The sequence below is a fragment of the Falco biarmicus genome, chromosome 4 (genome assembly GCF_023638135.1).
Source record: "Falco biarmicus isolate bFalBia1 chromosome 4, bFalBia1.pri, whole genome shotgun sequence".
NCBI lineage: Eukaryota > Metazoa > Chordata > Aves > Falconiformes > Falconidae > Falco > Falco biarmicus.
The window spans coordinates 36,379,284-36,398,845 of record NC_079291.1 but is presented as its reverse complement, the minus strand read 5'-3'; the positions used below and the strand labels follow the sequence as shown (position 1 = coordinate 36,398,845).

General features: G+C 40.6%; 1 protein-coding gene across 1 annotated transcript in view; it reads right to left on the bottom strand.

Moving 5' to 3' along the window:
* CALCR (calcitonin receptor) overlaps positions 1–19,125 on the bottom strand; it is a 77,928-nt gene extending 58,803 nt beyond the window's left edge. The window contains exons 1-3 of the mRNA XM_056338706.1: positions 19,078–19,125; positions 10,406–10,559; positions 6,364–6,474 (exon numbers count right to left, since the gene is read on the bottom strand). Of these exons, the coding sequence (XP_056194681.1) occupies positions 6,364–6,474; positions 10,406–10,559; positions 19,078–19,125 (313 nt within the window). The remainder of the gene's footprint in view (positions 1–6,363; positions 6,475–10,405; positions 10,560–19,077) is intronic.
* Positions 19,126–19,562: the final 437 nt, after the last annotated feature.

The window sequence follows — 19,562 nt, the reverse complement described above, 5'->3', positions numbered from 1 at the left end:
AACCCAACCACTGTTGTACTGTGGCCCAGTAGCAGGTGTGGGATTGTGCATGTGGGCATGTGTTGGTTTTTAGGCTAACCAGAAGAATCCAGTAAACTTTGAAGAAATACACAACGTGTAAGGATGGGTAAGGCAACACTAGGAAGGCAAAATAGAAGTGTGGGCTTTAAGATTATTAAAATATTATGTAAACATGATCTTTTAGGCTCTGTCTGCACCTTAGCAGCTTGGACAGGGCACCACTTGGGCATCGCATTATTCAAAGTGGAGAACAGTGACACTGAGCAAGATCCATCTCACCTGACTTTAGCAACCTTAAACTAATGCAGTTTAGTAATGTAGTTAGCTTAGAGAAAGACAGACACTTCAAGAGTTGTCTGGGAAAGATGGGCGAGAGAAACCTCATCCACAACAGCAGTTTCATGGGACTAGTGAAGTGTCTAAAAAGATTAACCAGTAGCAATAGTTTTGCATGTGGTGTTGTTTGTGCTACCAATAGTGCTTTTATGAATCATATTTTCATTAAGACAACTCAGTCATATATATATATGTAACAAGTATCTTAACCCCATAACTCTGGAACAACATGACAGCTCTATCAGTCAGGTTTTTTACAATTAGACCAACTCTATAGCTAGCACGTGTTAAAAGAGTCAACAACATTTTTTTTATTTATTGTTGAGTTATAAGCTGGAAGTAGAAAGAAATTTTCCCCTGTTGCAGTGTGTGCTCACAGGATTCTTTGCCATGGTTTGGATAGACCTGTGTAGTGCTTAGTTTTGCAGATGAGGGAATAGCTGAGACATCTGATTCACTTACATCCTCACTAAAATAATCTAGAAGAAGATTTTCCAAAATGGAAAAATCATCTGATATAATACAATTGAGACCCTAGAAAACTTCAGTTCCAGTGTCCTAGTAAGTGAGGAATTACCACTATCGTCAGAATACCTTGGGCAGCAGAACTGGAATGTGTATAATAGAGTCATATTGTGCACTGTGGGGATAAAAACTGTTTTTTAAAATACAGCTGTCAAGCTTGCTAAGAAGCATGACATAAATGCACAGAAGGGTAGGGGGGAAAGAAGTAGCTGAACAAAGCATTCAGATTTGTTTTATTTATCACTGTCTAAATAACATCACTTCAAGACAGGAAAACAGGACCAGCAGAAATCCAGAGCTGGCTTTTTTAGCCAGAGTCAGGAAATCTTTATTTTGTGGCAGCAAAAGAAGGGTTCTCCCAGGCCCAGCCCCCCCGTACAGCTCAGGGTGCTTCAGCAGGTCCCTGGGGCTCCTGCCCACTGAGGATGCTGCTCGTGCCCACAGCCCACTGTGGGTGCAGGCAGGTCAAGGCACAGTGCCAGGTGGGAAGCAGCATGTGATGGATGGGGTACGCGGGAGGGGAGACCATGGTTGGGAAGGTGCTTGAATTAGGGGATGCCTGAGGAAGTGGCCTCTCTGCCTGCCAGGAGCCAGGGCAGTGGAAGGAGCTGCAGCTGCTGCTATGATCCAGAGAGTCTCTCTCTCTCTCTCTGGTTTGTGGAAGACCATTTCTCATCTGCAACGACTGCTCATCAGCTTGGAAACCTGCATGGCCGAACACTGTGTATTTTGCCAGCTGTGAGAAGGGTTTCTGTTCCCTCAAATCCAGTCCCTTGTGGTCACAGGCATCACAGCTGGTAAATCCAAAAGGGTCTGCAAGAGCTATTCAACCTGTTCTGTTCTCCCTTCTCCTGCATGGCGCGTTTATCCTTATTTCTCTAAAGGTATTTTGTAAGAAAGACAAAGCAATTCAGAGCCCACAGTACGACACAGGAAGAGCTGCAGAGAACGCAAATACCACAGTGCCCCTGTCCCCTCCACTGCTGCGATCCACGCTCCAGAGCAAGGGGACCTCAGTCTCTCTCGTGTCCAAGCAGGAAGGCAAGGCCGTACGTCCATGTTCCTCAGCTGTGAGAGGTAACACCGCACCAACAACCATCTGAGGTGACTGCTTATGGATACATATGGGTCTGTCTCCAAACTGCACTTCTAGAAACTTTGCTCTTGGAGTCACATGAACAGTTATGAGTAACCGGTTTACAAAACAGAACCAGAGACAGAAACCCAACAAAGTGGAAAACTGAGTGGAGCTTTGCTAAGTGCAGCCTTGGATCACAAAGTTGGGCTGGGTTTGCTCCCTGCTGGGGTGGCTACTGCTCTTAACCACTGCTCTTTGCCAAAGAGGAAAGGGAGCAGAAGTTAAATGAAAAGGTATGGCTGTCACAGCCCAGCTTGCACATTCAGCTCCATTGCTATGTGACTGCTCCAAATTAATCCTGACCAAATTCACCACGCAGGGAGAGTGAGTGGGGTACTAGAATACTCCCCTGCCACAAACACAACAGCCTATGGATGGCACAGGGCAATGCTCTGCTCCTGCTACCCGCAGTAAATCTGCCATGCTAGAAGGCCATTACATTTTCCTTTTTTTCATTAGCAAGATATTACCAGCATGAATTGCATACTATATTCCTATCAGATTCAGTTCCTAGCAATTTCAGCATGACCTGGAACCATTTCAAAGGGATTACACCAAAGATTAACCTGGGTAAAATATGAATATAAAATACAATTAAAGAGAAACTGTGCGTGTTGTCTGAATAGGGGTGTATAAAACCATCCTGCTTGGAGCTTCACAGCCAGGAGTGGATGACAGAATTAATTTCCCACTGTCACTGGTGTTAAAGCAGTAGGTCTCGGTATGTTTTCCAGACAAATTGACTTGGTTTTATGCATTGTCACATTGCATGTGATGGTCATTATGAGGAAGATTGCTACAAGAGGCAACAGTTGTTTATTGAAAAGGACAAAGTTGCCACAGCTTACAGAGAGGGGGTTCTGTTTGTCTGCTAGCTTTAAGATACTAATTTCTTTTCACAGGATAGGGCTTCCTCACATGAAGAAAGAAGTGTGGGAAGCCCTAGCTCACCAAACAGACTAGATTATCCTTTCAGAACACAGATTCCTAGCTAGTAAGAACTGATCTAAGTTCAGCGAAATAAGTGCGACTACATCTGGCAGGTAGTTGTGAAGCTGTCAGAAACAAAATGAATGGAGCACTAAACACGTTCTTCATTATTTTATCTCTGGGTCCTTTTCTCCAGAACATTATTTCACCTTGTTTACTTCCTAAAATACTCTAGCAACTGCTAGCAATGCTGAATGTTGTTGGGGGTTCAGATATAGACAGCTGGTATACAGCACCCACAGGTGCAGATGGGAGGAGGATCAGATCCTATGCTGCCAGATGTTTCACTTTTCCAGTTACAAATGACCTAAGTATCAAAGCACAAAAAGAAAGCTGACCACCACCATTTTATTCCAAGACTCAGAGCTATGCATCACTTCAAACAGAAGTAACTTAAGCCATCAGTGGGCTTATACACAGTGATTCTGCAGATCTCAGTGCAGCCCAAAGCAGCACAGCATGAAATACTTGTTTCAGAATTCCATGGGGTTACTTGCATGCCTAAAATATATGCTGAGGTGGTGTGATATCACGACGACTTGATGGGAAGGAAATCTGACAGGCACTTCAGTTTTCATCAAGTGAAATGATTGCTCTTTAGGATGAATTTTCTGTTTCTCAGCAGACAATCTAGCTGTATTTTGCTTAACAGGGATAAGTTACCACAGGAAATAATAACCTGTGACACAAAACCTGACAAGACTTCTCCAGGATAGCTGAACCCGTGCTTTTGGCCACCTGTAAGTGGCAGCCACTTCCATTAGCAGTTGAATATACTGGTCACCCCCACTATTTCTTGTCTCCCTCTTACTTTATTAAGTCCCCATGTAACAATCAGCCACCTGTAAAGCAAAGGCTGGCTACCCACTGGTTTGATGCCGTAGCTGTAATACATGCTCGGTTACTCAACAGCTACTCTAGGAAAGTGGCTCTGGCCCAACCATGAGCTGCTGAGGAGCCAGGGAAATACAGTGCTGACTGACCAGGATCCAGGCAAAGAGGCTACAGAGGTGCTGACACGGAGAAAAGAGATGTGCCAGGTGAAAATAATGAGTCCAGAAGACCACAGGTATTATTCCTAAACAGGACAGCAGAGAGAATAGTAGAAAATTAATTACGGGAGGAGGCTTTTACAGAGAACAGATACTAAAAAATTCTCAAACCTGCAAGTTTTAAAGCATGGCAGAAAGAGTACCCACAGCATGCACACAGTGTGGGCCAGCCTCTGCAGCACTCATCTGTACATTAAGAAGTGATTTGCAATCAGTCGTATGAGCCACCGATCTTGGTGTTAATAAGCATTAATGATTAGAGGTGTTTCTCCATGGATGGCTTCAAGTGTTACATTGAAGAGTGCTTTTGTAGCTGAGCAATTTGTTCAGAACAAGCCGCTGGAGACAAATGGGCAAGTGGAAAAGCTGCAAATAAGTGGCTTGGGAGCAAGCAGGAGAGTGGCTCTGTAATCACCTCCATGCACTGAGGGATGAGCACCTCCAGTGGTGGGGAAAATTCTGTGATTGCAGGTCTGCCCGGCACTCACTTATGCAGGTAAAAGCTGAACTGTGCATGGAGTATACATAAACTAGGATTGTTAGGGCCACAGTGAAAGCAGAAGCCTTGTAGTAAATTTTTTTATTCATCAGTGGGGCTGTTGCCACATGGGGAGGATATCTTGAACACAATGGGGGCCAAAGCAGAAGGTACAGACCCCATCCAAAAAGCACCTCTAACATGCATGTAGGAAAAGGCTTGTGCAACCTTAGGATCCAGAGCCTCAAGCTCTCTCCTGAACATGGGCACTTTTGTCTGGGAACTGAACCAAGTTTGGCCAATTCTTTTAAAATGCTCTTCTGGCATCTTTTTTGCAGATAGTCTAATGGTCAAAGTACTTGTCCACAGAGAGGGAGACCTAAGTCAAAGGCACCCCTCCAGCTGAGGGTCTCAGCTCCTCGGCCTGTTTCCCCTTAGGTGCTCCAAGGATTTGCCATGAGCAGCCCTGCTGCAAGACTCCTCCTTGAAAACTGTACAGAAAAGAGATCAAAACTAAGTGTGTCAGAATGCAAAAAAAGGTCACAAAAGACAAGACTTTGTGATTCTGTGCCTGTTGTCTGTCTCAGAAATGTAAACTGCTGTAAAGATTTGTGGGGTAAGCCTCAGGGCATTCCCACAAGAGGTGGATATTCACACTGCCAGGGAGCTCACTTTCCAGGCATGCAAATCCTTTGATCCAACCTGTCCAACACCTACTTCCACTGGAAAGGGGGAGGTCCCTGAAGCTGGGATGCGGGTTTGAATCCTCTCAGACTGGGGCTGACACTGAAAGTTTCCCACTTTCTGGGTGAAATCTCTAATTGTGGATAGCTTGATTTATAAAGAAGAGAAATATCGATCAATCAGGCTGCTACTGCAAGTGGAATTTAGCAAAATGCATACTGGGTCTGATCCAACCCGGAAACTGTTTCTAAATAGGCAACAAGCTGAACAAAATCAACAGTTTTAGCTAATGGTACTGGGTAATTAATTAACAGCTATGCAATAGCCATGTTTCCTTACTTTCCATTTGGGCACATACATTTTGGTTTAACCTTGTTGTAAATTTTTGGGTTTATATATCCTCCTCCACAAATACTTAGTTTCACAGTTTTTAACTGCAATTGCTACACTGTGTCTATGTCGTATTTAGCACACTGTGGCATCAAGCACCACCTGTAAGCAGCATGTCCTGAGCACCTAACGCACAACTGTATCTTTCTTCAAACAATACTTTTTGCGGAGTTACAGTTGTGTCTAATACTTCCTTGTACCCATTTAGCAATACTTCTGTCCTTGATTTTTCCTTTCATTTGTCCTTTTAAATGTTGTTGAATTACTTCTCTTGGTCTGCATGGTTGCTAGTATTCGTATGAAGAATTCAACAAACAACTGAAACTTGGAGACTGAAAGAACATTATGTCTGCTCATCTTCTCCCATAAAATGGTATTTTCCAATAAAAACCAGACAAAGAACATGCTGATACATATTTCATGCACATAAGCATTTTCTCTTAATTATAAAAACTTAGAATGAGGTGCTAAAAATGTTTTGAAATTATAACTAAGTAGTTAATATTTTTATAAACTAAGTTCCATAAATCCACGGGTTATGTTTACATAAATATAAAGACATAAAAATATTTTACAAATTAAAATATATAAATTAGGATACCTGAAAGCTTGATATATTTTAATTTCAGCCAGACTCTTGAGATTTCACAACGTTGCAAAAATGCCACTGGAAACATGCTTCCACTCAATGGCATGAATGTTCTGAAGACCTCCTTCAAAAGATAAGATGATAAAAAGAAATACTGTACCAGTTGGATCAAAGTCTGGAAAATAATCTGGACAATTCTGAGCAGTGATTCTTCCAGCAGGTGTGTCATCCCAGCACAACCAGCCGTCCCATGTTCGGTTGCAGAACAGACCTGTACATTCAAGAGGAAAGCAGTACTTAATTCAACACGCAATCACTTCTGATCCTGCTCTGTTCCAGCCTCTCAAGCAATATTGCCTTCTGCAGACAATCATGTTTTCTTTTGGCAATAAAACCCCTTGTTAATGCTACACTTTGAGTGGCATTCAGGTGCTACAAGGTACTTGTTTTTTGCTGACCTGATGTTAGTGGTGTTCATTTTACTGGCAAGTAATTCTTTAAAGCCTGTCAAACTGAATTTTGAATTCTGATTCTAAAAATTCCTCTTTGTGATCCCCTTCTGTCCTTAGCTACAGAGCACGTACACTGGTGGTACCCAAAGACCTTATAGACATCCACTTTTCATTTCACCTTCTGCTGTTCAGCAGCTCTGAAAATCAAGTCTTTGAAATAGAAAGGTAGGAAGGGCTTGCAGGAATATCCCAGCTAAAAGCAACATTTGCAGAGACAGGTCCCTGTAAAGTTGTTGCCTTGTTCAAGACTACAGGTCGGTGACGTAACTAGAGATCCAGTGAGGCAGGTGCAAGACTGATCTGTAAGAGGTGAACTCTGCCTGGTGATGCCTGGGTAGGCATGCTGTGATCCTGTCCTCATCATGCCCCTTCCGGGAAGGTAGCACTGTCGAGGCTGTGTCCTGTACAAGGACTGTTCCCAGCCCTAGAAAAAACAGCCATACTAGGGAGGCAGAACACAGCTTATTCTCAATTCCTGTTACAGAAGTGTTACATACTGTGGTCCACAGAAAATGTGCTACAAGACTGCTTGCTGTAACAATTCCCTGACTCACTGTGGATTTATTCAAGTAACATATTAAAAAAACCCCACCCTTTACTTCTTATTTTCCATTTAAAATCAGTTTGTGTTGGGGAAAAGGTATTTATCATCATGACCATCACGTTAAAAAGAAATACAGCGAGAAGATACATCTTGCCTTTTTTGCTCTAGTCCCAGGGGAGTTGCAGCATTGTTGCTATGATCATGTAGGCTGTTCCTGAATCATATGGAAGGCACCTAACAACCACTGAAAGCTAAAAAAATATGGGCATCTAATTGCTTCTGGTGCTTTTGAAATTATCCATAGTTAAGCTTTCTTGCTTCAGCAAGAAAGCTGTAAAAAGCCAACTGAATTGTTCAAATTTGCACCAATAACTGTTTTTCAAGTCAAAACAGTTGTGGATTAAAAATTGAAAGCATAAAAATTTCCAAATTATTTTTTTCCAGATTAGATGTCTAGCAAAAAAGATATTTTTATGAACACGTCTTCATTAGCTAAGATGTTATGCACATCTATTCTTCTGTTGTCAACTTAAATGTGCAACTTGTTCACTTAATTAACCATCAAAGACTTTTAGGAATCATTTTGTAATATCAAAGAAAAAGAAGAGTAAGAAATGTTTGCAACTTGAGCTTGTATCTGAAAGACAGCGCAGAATGGGGTTGGTAGGACTTTTTAGCTTTAAATCCTTTGTCTTGCATAATAAAGAAAAAAAGTTACCAATGTTGACCTATACACTGTGGAATGTGTCTTTCAAGGTAAGTAACAGGAGATATATATATGCACACATACATCCATAACTATATACACACACATATATAGATACACACATACATGTTTTTTTTAAGTGATGCAGGAAATAAAACAGCATAAATAATAAAACAGAGAAGGAAGAGTTGAACTCTTTGTTGTATTATTTTGTATTTGTTGAATTGTATCACTGGCTAAAAATATCACGTTTTGGGACGGACAGGGCGGCTGGGAGTGCTGTGCTGTCCTGGAGGGATGGTCAGGTGTTCCCATGTGCCTGAGCTCCTCATTTCATTATTTCTTCATGACTGAAGGTAATCAATTCTACCTTGAAATGGGCAAGATAAGTGTGTGTACACGGTCCATTACTTTGTCTCTGCTGACACACGCCCACTGTTCATGCCGCCACAGCTCACCTGTATGATACCATCGCTCTGGCTCCTGAGCAGGAGATACTATGCAGTTCCCTGCAGTTCATTGCCATCAGTTTTGCGCCCCAGGATTGTGAAGGACTTAAACTACCTCTGCACCAGTCTACAAGTAGGCTACATTAGGGACTGCAGAGATACCAGGGAAAAATTAGACACATCTTGGCTGGCTCAGTAAAGTTGTACCAGGCACTGGGCTTTCCTGGGACGTTCAGTGTTACACTTCACTATTGTTTCTGCTGAAAATGCACAGCTAGCATACTCCTTGAGCTCATGTGTTGGGCTTTCCCAGGAGACACCACTACAGCTGTCCTTTGCATTAAGGGAATTTAAGGGTATTTCCCATATCACCCCATCCTCCCTTTCAAATTTGCAGTCAAGAGCCTTAGAACTTGTCCCCTTCCAACCATTTAAGAAGTGTAAATGTTGAAGGGCTGGTGAAGATCCCATAATTCAGTTGAAAATGCAACTTCAGTAGTGTTGGCGTCATTCCTTAGACACCCATTATCTTCACTCTGGGCTATAAATTAATTAGGTGCATGTTGCTATGAACATAACAGTCCCCAATGGCATCACTTAAATCCAGCTGCCAGTCGAAGGAATGCAAGAACTGCTGTGCTCTGTCTGATGGCTGCAGGTCTGCCACTGCTGTCCTCCTGCGACAACACTGCCCTTGAGAACACTACTGGGAATTTATGTCACGAGACCTATGAATTTCCAGCTCATTCTGGCAAAACACTTCAGCCCTTTGCAACTAACCACACCTGCAAGGTGAAAAAGAAAAGTGAATCCAGTGGAACTATCAAGGGATGCAAAAATCACGTATTTATAGAGCTGGAGACAAAGAGTAATCTGAGCAGACAGTAAGTTATTTCCCCCTCAAGCTCAGCAATTAAAGGCTTTTTTATGTCTGAAACATGATGCTGTCTATTCCATAACCCTGTTTAAATATTTGTGGGGTTTCCCCATTATTGGTCTGAATGAAAAACTATTTGAAGGAATGGGAATCTCTACATTCATTCCAAAACATGTCTGCATCAAGTCCTGAGTATCTTAACATCTAATTATTCTTTGAGTCTTACAGAGCCCAGTAAAATCTTTGTGTTAAAGGGCTGTGGAAATGTCTTTGTTCTTATATTACAAAAAAATCCCAGACTATCTTCACCCCATCTACTAGGTTGGATTTTTTTAATAATGATTTTTTAACATAGTTTCTCTTTAAACTGTGCCCTCATTTCTCTGCTCTTTACTTGCATCCCCAGATTGTCTCAAATATTTTTTCTCTAGCCTCCTCATAACTTCCTCCATATTTTCTGTGAGAAAAGTGACCAGAATGCTCAGTCCCAGCCAGAAAAGCTGCTTCATTTATACTGTGCTACTGTAGCACCGCTATTATTTGACATTTTCCTTTCTATTAATGTTAATATATGCCTCGTATTCAGTAAAGATGCATGCTTAGTGCTTTCTAAACCTCTTTTTGCTATTGTTACTGCTGAATATAGAATTCCTGGAACACCTGCGTTAGTACAGAGCATGACAGCTATCATCCAATACACAAATGACAGAAGAACAAAACAGTAAGCAGAACAAACAGAGCAACATTTATGTTGAAGAGAGCAATGTTCACAATCAGGTCTTTGTGTAAGCTTGCTGAAAGTTTCTGGAGAATGCCATTCCCTAAGCAAGAACAGGAGAAACTCAAGCAGCGAAGCACTGAGCCATAAATGTAGATTATGGAGGTACCGTCTGCACGGGGAGGAAAGAAAAGCTGTTAATTCCCTAGGCTTGTTCCAGCCTTTTTTATTTCTTTACACTTAAGAGGATGCTAAGTGTGAATTTGATGACTGCTAACAGGAAGGAAACTGCACCCCAAGGAAGACTACACATTAGTATACAGAAGTAAATGTTTCTTTATAGCTATATAAGCAAGCATGGCAATATACAAACAGATTTTTTAAAATCTTTTTTACCTTTTTTCTTATATGGAGGAGCTCTGTTCATCCTTTCATAGCATTTGAACTGTGAATCTATTATCTTCTGCCGTATGACTGAATTTTCAGTTACTACAGGCTCTACTGTAGGATCAGTATAATTTACAGTAGAAGAAAGACTTGGAACCATTCTCTGCACAGAAAGGAAAAACCGTTAGTACAAGCGAATAAACGAGGAGGATAAAATTAAAAAAGTAAGGATCAGAAATCTCTGTTATGCATTCTTCAAAGGCCTTTTATTTGCACATATGTTTAGCATTATGATGGGCCTTATACTGCTTGCGAAGTAAATGCTGAGTTTTCACTAGTTTACCTCACTATAAACAGGATTTTAACCAAGCCCTTTTTCTTGACAAAAGAAAGGACCATTAAATACTTGATAGAGTCTTCAAAAAATCTTTTCCTTTAGTGATCTGCAAAAAAGATTTTGTATCTTCCCAAAGTTACACCCATGTATTTCTACTCACTCATGCTGATTTCTCTCCAACTACCCAGACAAAATACCTCAGTGCCACAGCCTCAAAACTGTTCATTTCATGTTTTATGTCACCTGCTTTGAGCTTCTTCAACTGTTAAGGTCACAGAAACACAGGGCAGAGAGTTTAAACCTCACTACCTGGCCTTAGCTCCTAGTTAACTGCCTAAGCAAGGTGTCCCTAAATTTGAGAGTCTGAGTAACAAGGTCCTCTTTGATCAAGTGGCATCTTCTGACTTCTCCCACTCTGAGCTGCCTGCAGGGGAAAGGGAAGGATCATCACCTCTGGAAGAGAGGTCAGTCATAGTTTTTTTCATTCATCCACCTATCCATCCCTCTGTTGCACTGCCCAGGTCTGTGAGCCAGAGCGCAAATGAAAGCGTGGAGCTTTAGTTAATTCTGTTCTGCCTTAATCCTGTATCAGGACACTTCTGTGCATGAAGGTGATAGGAAAGGATTAGTTCCTCTGCTTCCCCAAGCAAAAGCAATGCTACTGTGGCACTTTCCTTGTATGACCGTCGATTTTTCCCTATACTAAACAATACTAATGGCATCACAAACACACACAGAGTCATTTACAGGCTCCCTCAAAACTTATGACTCACACAAACATACAATCTTGACATTTTTAGCAGCAAATACTAGTACACACATCTTTAAGCAAGCTTTTGTAGATGTTCAAACTGAAAACATGACAGTTCAAATATAAGGTTACTTCTTACACTTTTGCTTCACTTTTCCATAATTGCACATAACAAGCAAATCCATCTCATTAATACATTACGCTTTTCCCATTTGCACAACTAAAACATCTTGGTAAAATATTCAGCAAAACCACAGTATGTTTGATGTAGTTGAAACTAAAAAAAGTTGTTACTTTATCCCGATATTTCTGTGCCATGTCAGTTTAGTCATTTTATACTCTTATATCTAATCAATCATTTTTTCTTAATCTCATCTCTTTTTATACAAACATTTTCATTTTCAACTGTATACAGCTACTATCTGAAGACTAGAGGACAGTGAAGGCAGTTTATCTCGTGGCACTTAAATAGTTACTTAGGATGGGAGGAATAAGAAAGATATCTTCTGACAAACAATTTTATATAAACTTATGTGTATGTATGTACACACACAAAGATATACTTAGACAGTAAAGCCATTTGGAACATTTCAACTGGCCATCCAAGTTAAAAATTACTCATCTAGAAAGCCAGAACAGGACACACAGAAGCACAGCCAAACATCGCAGATCCCTCACTTACAAAAAGATTAAAGGGAATAGCTGGAGTCCATGAGGACCATTTTAAAACCAACTAAGCAATATCTGAAATCCAGCATGTAGCGTAGGAAAGTGTAGATGACGTTCTTCAGATACCCTCAGGCCTGTCTTAGACCTTCGTGTCCATGTATTGCCACAGGCTTTGGCACTTCTCTGAAGTGATTCACAGACACTCCATGCTTTCCCCTCCCGCTTCTTATTTTGAATAATACCTCAGTTCCAAGATGTTTTTATTCAAGACAGGAATAATGGCATCATCAAAGAAACCTAGTGGGCCTTCCCTGGCATTGCCTCTGTTCCTGGTGATTCCTCTGTTACTCTGGGCCAATTTGGGAACACACCCGCATTTTTAAAGAATAACCATCTGAGTATGCCTGGAAAACATCACCAATTTTCCTTGCCCTGAAACAATGCTTTTATTTCAAGTGGTTTTTTTCTTTTAAGAAGGAGATGATCTGTTTTTTACATCTGTTTGACGAAACAAGATCAAAATCATTTCACACTGACAGAGACCAGAAAGACTGGTGTCACAGGTCATAAATACTGATGCAGTTTCATTTGCTTTATCTGTACAGAATAAAGCACACCACAGATATGCAAGAATTAGCAAGTGCCAGCTACAAAGATAGAAACTGTAGAAATTGTTCAGTTCTTCAGAACATCTTTCCCCTATTCTAACTTTTTTGGAGACTCTTTTATACACCATTTTTAAAAGGACAGACAATTCCCCAAAGATTGCATAGTACAGAAACATCAAAGCTGAAATAAAAAGATATCCCTTCAGAAAAGGAATGCTCTATTCACATCTTTTAACTGGTGAAGATGTTAACAGTTTGTAACTAGGGATGACAATTTTGGGGGTGTAAGATACAATTCAGACACCAAAGACACCTTAAACTTAAAGGTCAGTTTCATAACTTGTTGTAAGGGATTAATCCAACTCCTGAAGTAGTCAGCTCTTGTTGGGTACAGGTTAATGAGAACATTTTAATATTGGGATGCAGAGAGCACCTGCGGTGGTGGATAGGATAAACGTCCTGGATTTAAAGTGCTCAAGCATGTTACCAGAACTGCTCATTCTACTGCCTCTGCACAAGGCAATCACTGCCCAGCTGAAATTGCCAGCAAAATTTGTGTTGCCCACATTTGGCCAGGAATTCAATCGGAGTGATTAAAAATATGGATGACACTCTGTCACTAAAGCTCAATGGAAATCACTTCATCAGTAGAAATCACTTAACGGCCTACAGCAAATCTGAAGCAAGTTTGGATAAAAACCTGGAATGGTAATATTAGATTACAGCTGTCTCTTAAATTATGTAATTTTTTTTGTTTTTACCAAACACAAAGATTCAGATTTTCAAAGTTAGTTGCACAAAAATCTTTCCAGGCACTTCTGATGTAATCAAATTGCTTGTTTATGAAATCAGATTAAGGGATTATACGTAGGTGTGTTACTGGCATTACTCACCTCTCATATGTACGCTTTGAATACTCTGAATGTACTCTTCCCTTTGACAGCTATTACTCATTGCTAGTTGCCTAGATTTGAAAAAGCTAGCTATGGAAGTCTGAACAATCTTTGCTTTCACCTTAAAATCAGATGACCATTTCAGCAACTAATGAAAAGTTTGATTTGGTGGCTTGCTGGAGGATGAGCAGTAACAGCTCTGCTTGCAATGCTGGTGTTTTCTACCATGCACAGGAGAATCACATACCCACCCCCACGCTGGGACTCAGAGCCTAACGCCTGGCCTCCCTGAAGTCAGTTCAGTGGGCTGATGATCCAGCCTGATATTCCTGAGGCTCAGTCAGACTAAAATCTTGGTACAGTTTGTGATGTCAGATATTATTTGTTTTAGTCTTGCACTTGTTACCACAGAGGTCAGGAAAGGGCAAATGGGCCAGAAAAATCTCGGCCATTATTCTTTTATCTGAAGCAGCAGGAGCTTGGGCATAGCTACACAGGATGGAAAGCTCAGTGCACACCATGCTAATGAGGGGCTGGGGGTGTCCCACGAGTCTCTGTGTCTGTCTGCTCACTATCATGAAATTAAGGATTAGGAATCATCTCTGCTACTACATTTTAATCTGATTATATTAGATTAAAATTGTTTTATATACAGTATAAAAATGATTATATCTAGTTACTTTAGGAATTAAGTTTTAAAACATGTTTTCACCATAAAAAAGCCAAGATTAAATAACTTTCACCTGGTTACTACCTATGGTATTGAAGAAATTTTGAGTGTTCAGAGTCCGTTACTGCACATTAAAAACCCTTCCCATCTATCCATCAGTTACTTCAGATGGAAATACAAATGATGTTGATACAATAAAGGAATGCCTCATTCATTTATAAACATTCTTTATTAAAGAGATAAATAATTCACAATTTAATAATCAGGATGTGTTCATAACCTGAAAATGATTGGTATGATTTCTTCAGAAGAAAACTGTTTAAGTGATGTCCCATGTAGCAGTTTAGCAGCCGTACATATGATGTCACTCCTAAAAGTCCAAGTAAATGACGTCATACATACGACCACCAAGCCACCACGTGACAAATTACTGTTATAAGAAAATGAATTATCATTACAAAGAGAAAAAACAGGCTGCTGGGAATGCTGAAGTTCACTTTATACCTAGAATTAATAAAATAATCTAGAGAAAGCAATTTGGCTTCATTATTAAACTATCAAAAGGAACAAATAGTGCCCCAGTTTCTGTAAGGAAGACACACCTGCTATTAACCTGTGAAAGATTGTGCCCATTTCCGCAAGAGAGAATCAGATAAAACAAGCACAAAATTCCTTTTTCCCACAAAATATTGGGACATGATCAACAAGCAACCCCAAATATTTTTCTTCCCCATCAAGGACCGTAAAGTACACTAACTGTTGACTATACATGACATTTAGGAATAGAAGGTATTTCGTAGCTTCCTTTGCTTTTGTTTTTTCCCCTCCTTCCACTAAACACAGTAATTTTGCAACATTTATTGTTGAGCTATTTCAGATTCTGGATGCTCCAACTGTTATTCATTTCAATAGCTCAAAAATTCATTTGGTACAATTCTTTGAAAACTGCAATGTGTAGTCACCACTTTGTGGGTCGCTAAACTCCTTCAATACATCATATCTTTGAGCAAGAGCTTAGCATGACTTACACTGGTTGCAGAGCACCTCGTACTTTGATTACATTTGAACTACTTTTCACAGCTGCTAGTGTTAGAAAAGATAACAACTGCGATCCCTTAGGAAGGTCCTTAGTGCATGGTATTCTGTTAACATGGGAATAATTTCTTATGCATCACAAATGCCCTAAGAAACAGTAGACAATTTATTTGGGGAAATACCTCAACATGACATGTTTTACTTAACCACTGAATGTTAAAATTTTCCCATACTCAATTGCTGTTGAAGCAGGATGGAAATTATCTCATAGCGAGATCCCATACAATTTATTTTGCAGATTTTGGCAGTTGTTGAATGAGATTATCAGCCACAGTAGATGAAGACAAGGCACTTGTAATGAAAAACAACTCAAAAACTTACAGTTCTGTTCCATTGCTTGCAGGATTTGCTCACACAAGGAAGCTCTACTCCCAGGGTAGCCTGATGCAAACTGCAGGCTTAAAGGAAGGCTGCAGAATTCTTCATAGATGTTTGCTTGCAGCTCTGATTATCATCTTGTGAGAGACCTCTTTAGGGCTATAAGCTGCATAGCGACATTCTTATGTCTTTAAAAAGCAAAGAGGGAGACAAAAACTCCTGATCGCCCCTGAAACTGGGTGAATAGAACAGAATACAGTATTCCTTTCCTTCTTGGGAAGCCATGAGCAGCTTGAGTCTCAAATTCTCCCACTAATTCTCACCACATTAAAACATCAGCAGCTTGCTTTCCTGAGATTTACTTGTGTGAAAAAAGCTCCAGAACTTGCAAGTCCACTTCCTTACGACTTGAAGCAACACATAGTTACAAAGGCAAATGCACACTTCAGAACAACAGCTTTCAAAGGCATGGTCTCAGGTGATGAGACCCAAGGGGATCTTATCATCCAAGGCAGGGGAAGCCCCCGGGCTCCCAGCAGTGCACGACAACGAGCAAGGCTCTGACGAAGCATGCCACAGGAGCCTGTGACAAATCTTCAGCAGCAATTCTGGCCCACCTATGGGTGGGATCTGCTTTCATTCAGATGGTGGAAGAGCCACTGTCTAAGCAGTAAAAGGCTTGTGCTTACAGTACCTGCATGGACATGAGTTTTAGAGATTTGTGATGAGAGTGGCTGAGGTGAGCAGGTGGCAGGATCCCAGGGGAGAACATAGACGCAACACCCCACTGGTCCATATTGCACTCCTGGCTGCGAGGATCAAATCTTACACCACGAGCAGTGCCCTCACCATGGTGGCAAATGTTTTACTAATTGGCTTCTGGAGACTTGAACCTACTACTGCAACTGTGTTCCAAAATGTGACAGTTTGTGCAGTTACCAAAAATTACATTTAGGTTTTCACATAAATTTACATGTTTTGTGAATGGGAATTATTCACAAGCCTTTCAGGAGCTAACACAATGTACCAGACTCTGTATAGCTTAGTGACTGAGGCTTGGTAACAATTTAACAGATTTGGACTTAATTTGTACAATTTGTTTTTTACTCAAAATGCATTTATTTTAAAATACAATCTTGGTCTAATGGACATAATTGAATAATAGTGTGGTCTTCAGCTGCAGCATTCATTTTGTCCTACTGTGCACTTTGTGGTTGGCTCAGGACAAGAAGACTGGAATACATAAGAAACACTACTCCATCAATCCTCATTTACAGGGCAAGTCCAAACTACCATCTGCAGGCACTAGATGATGATTCTTACCTGACAAAACTGTGCAGAGAGTAGAACTCCCTTTTCTTAACCTGCAAAGCTGATCAGTCACACAGGAAGGGACCCAAGCTTGTTCCCTCCTCCTCATTCTCTGCAGCCCCTGGACACACTGGGCCGACTCTCCATCTTTCTTCTGGAGAGAAATGTGCAGAGGGGGATGAACTAACTGCTCCAGTGCACAGGGGCTCATGTACTTGAGGAAACAAGTGTCAATCACATTCTGTGGCTCTCAGTAATTACCAAAAACTAGACAGCATCAGCAATAAACTAGGAAATGACACAGTTCTATTTTCCAACAGAATTCACTTTGAATTGTAGAGGACTACCTGGTGATGTATTATTGTGCATCCAAAAGCAAGGGAAGCCATCAAAGAGGAAGACAATAAGGAGTTTTATTTCTGAATTAGGTTTTGGAGCAACTGGTGCTTTATTTTGTTTGACATGTGAGTTATTATGGAACCGTACACAAAATAGTGAAGTGCTATTTATTCTATGCAAAAAATGACAAAGGTAAGAGATGGGTTTTTTATCAGAAGGTACTGAAACCCCTTGGTGACAAGCCTAAAGGGGACTGTGGGGAGGGGGTGTCTACGGACACCATGTAACTAGGGTCTACGACAAAATATTCAAGGAGAGATATGGGATGAATCTGGGGAAGTCTTCTGCAAAGCACTGATGACATACACAGGGAAGAGTGCACTCCAGCACTGCAAGGGAGTCACAGCTACCCCAAGAAAAGTGATTTCAGGTAAAAAGCACGCCCTTCTCAACTCAATTGAGTTGAGAACTCAAACTCAACTCAAAAAAGTTGTGACCATTGCAGGGGGATTGGAAACCACAGTGGGGCAAATGGCATAGGCAGAGAGCCTGGAGCCCAGAGGAGAAAGCAAGGACCTCAACAGGTTGTGCTGTTTTTCAACAGCTTGCAGCCACCAGTTGGAAGCACAGGACGGACAAAAGGATGACAGTAAACCATCAGCAAAGAAATATCTGGAGATGGTTTGTGGGGTGAATAAATAACATGAATGGGATCACAAACCACTTTACTATTTCTTCCTTTACCTCCAGCAGTAGCTGACATGCAAGTCCCAGGGGCTCATGGCTCTGGGAGCCAAGGGGTGATTGGAAAAAACAACCGAGTGGAAACAGTCTTTTTGGAAGAGAAAGAAAATCACCCTTTCCTCATTACAGACCACAAATGAAATGTAAAAAAAATGAATGTTTTCTACCAGCTACAGGTGGGGAAATTTTTGGAAAAGTGCTTGATGCCAAATATTTTGTATTTGATCTAACAGCAGTGTTCTGGAAAGTGTCAAGGAAACAGAGCTTGACTGTTCTGTAACTGAGGCTCTGGGCAGTAGTCTCATTTCTGACTACCTGTAAAGTCTACAATTTTATGATAATTGCTAATAATTGAGGTTTCACAAGTAGAGAACAGAGGAAGCATCCAACTTACATGTAAGGTATTTAGTCAGAAATGAATTTACTACATATTTAGAATATCAGCTACTCAGCCATGTCACATACATTGCAATAACTGTAATATTGATATTAAACAGTTGAAAATAGCATTTGAAATTACTATCTAAACTTTATACTGTTATTTTCCATTTCAGTTGCTTTGCTAATAGCAGAGTACCTATAAGTAATTGTGGATTTTTACTGTTTAAGTCATTTTAAGTCACACAACAACATTAAGGAAGTTTTAAAACACCTAAGTTTCCATATCACTGATACCTTGTAGCTTGTAAAAAGAGAAATGAAAAATCACATACATTACCTTCTTCAGGCTTGATGTTATGTCTCACCAAGAAACAATGGTATCAAGTTCAAATTTTTATGATATATTTTACTTAGAAGCTTTATTAACCTTATTTTGAAATGTACCAGTAAGGGAACTCATTCTTCACCTGTGCAGTACAACAAATATAACTACTCATTTTTCTGAATATCATCACAAGTTTAAATTTGGTAGGTGTCATGAGCAGTTCAGTTTTCTCATACTTACAGTTAGAAGGATTATCAGTAAGAAGCAACTGTGGGTTGTTTTTCTCATTGTGGAGTCTTCCTGGAGAGACACGTTGTAGCTGACCCTTTTGGGAATTAAACAACAAAAACAAAAGCAGTGTTAGACTTTTATATCTGTTAAAATTCCTTGTCTTTGTGTATGAGCATCTTTTCAGACTTGAAGCAGACTCTGGGCGTACACAAGACTGGAGGTACACGCACATGTTAGGCTTCACTGAAGGCTTGTATGCTTTTAATTTGGTCTCCTCTATGGACCTCTGGTGGTGAGTTCAGCTGATGCAGGGTCCAGCTCCATGTTACTGTACCACCACCACCAGATCTGGGTTAAGCTCTCTGCCTTTACCACCTGAGGCTACCTTGATTGTCCTGATTCAGCTGTTCTAACCTACACATATGGCTGCAGACCCATGAAGATTTTTGGTATTTTTAAAATAACCTAAAAACCCCAGGAAGATCCAATTTGCA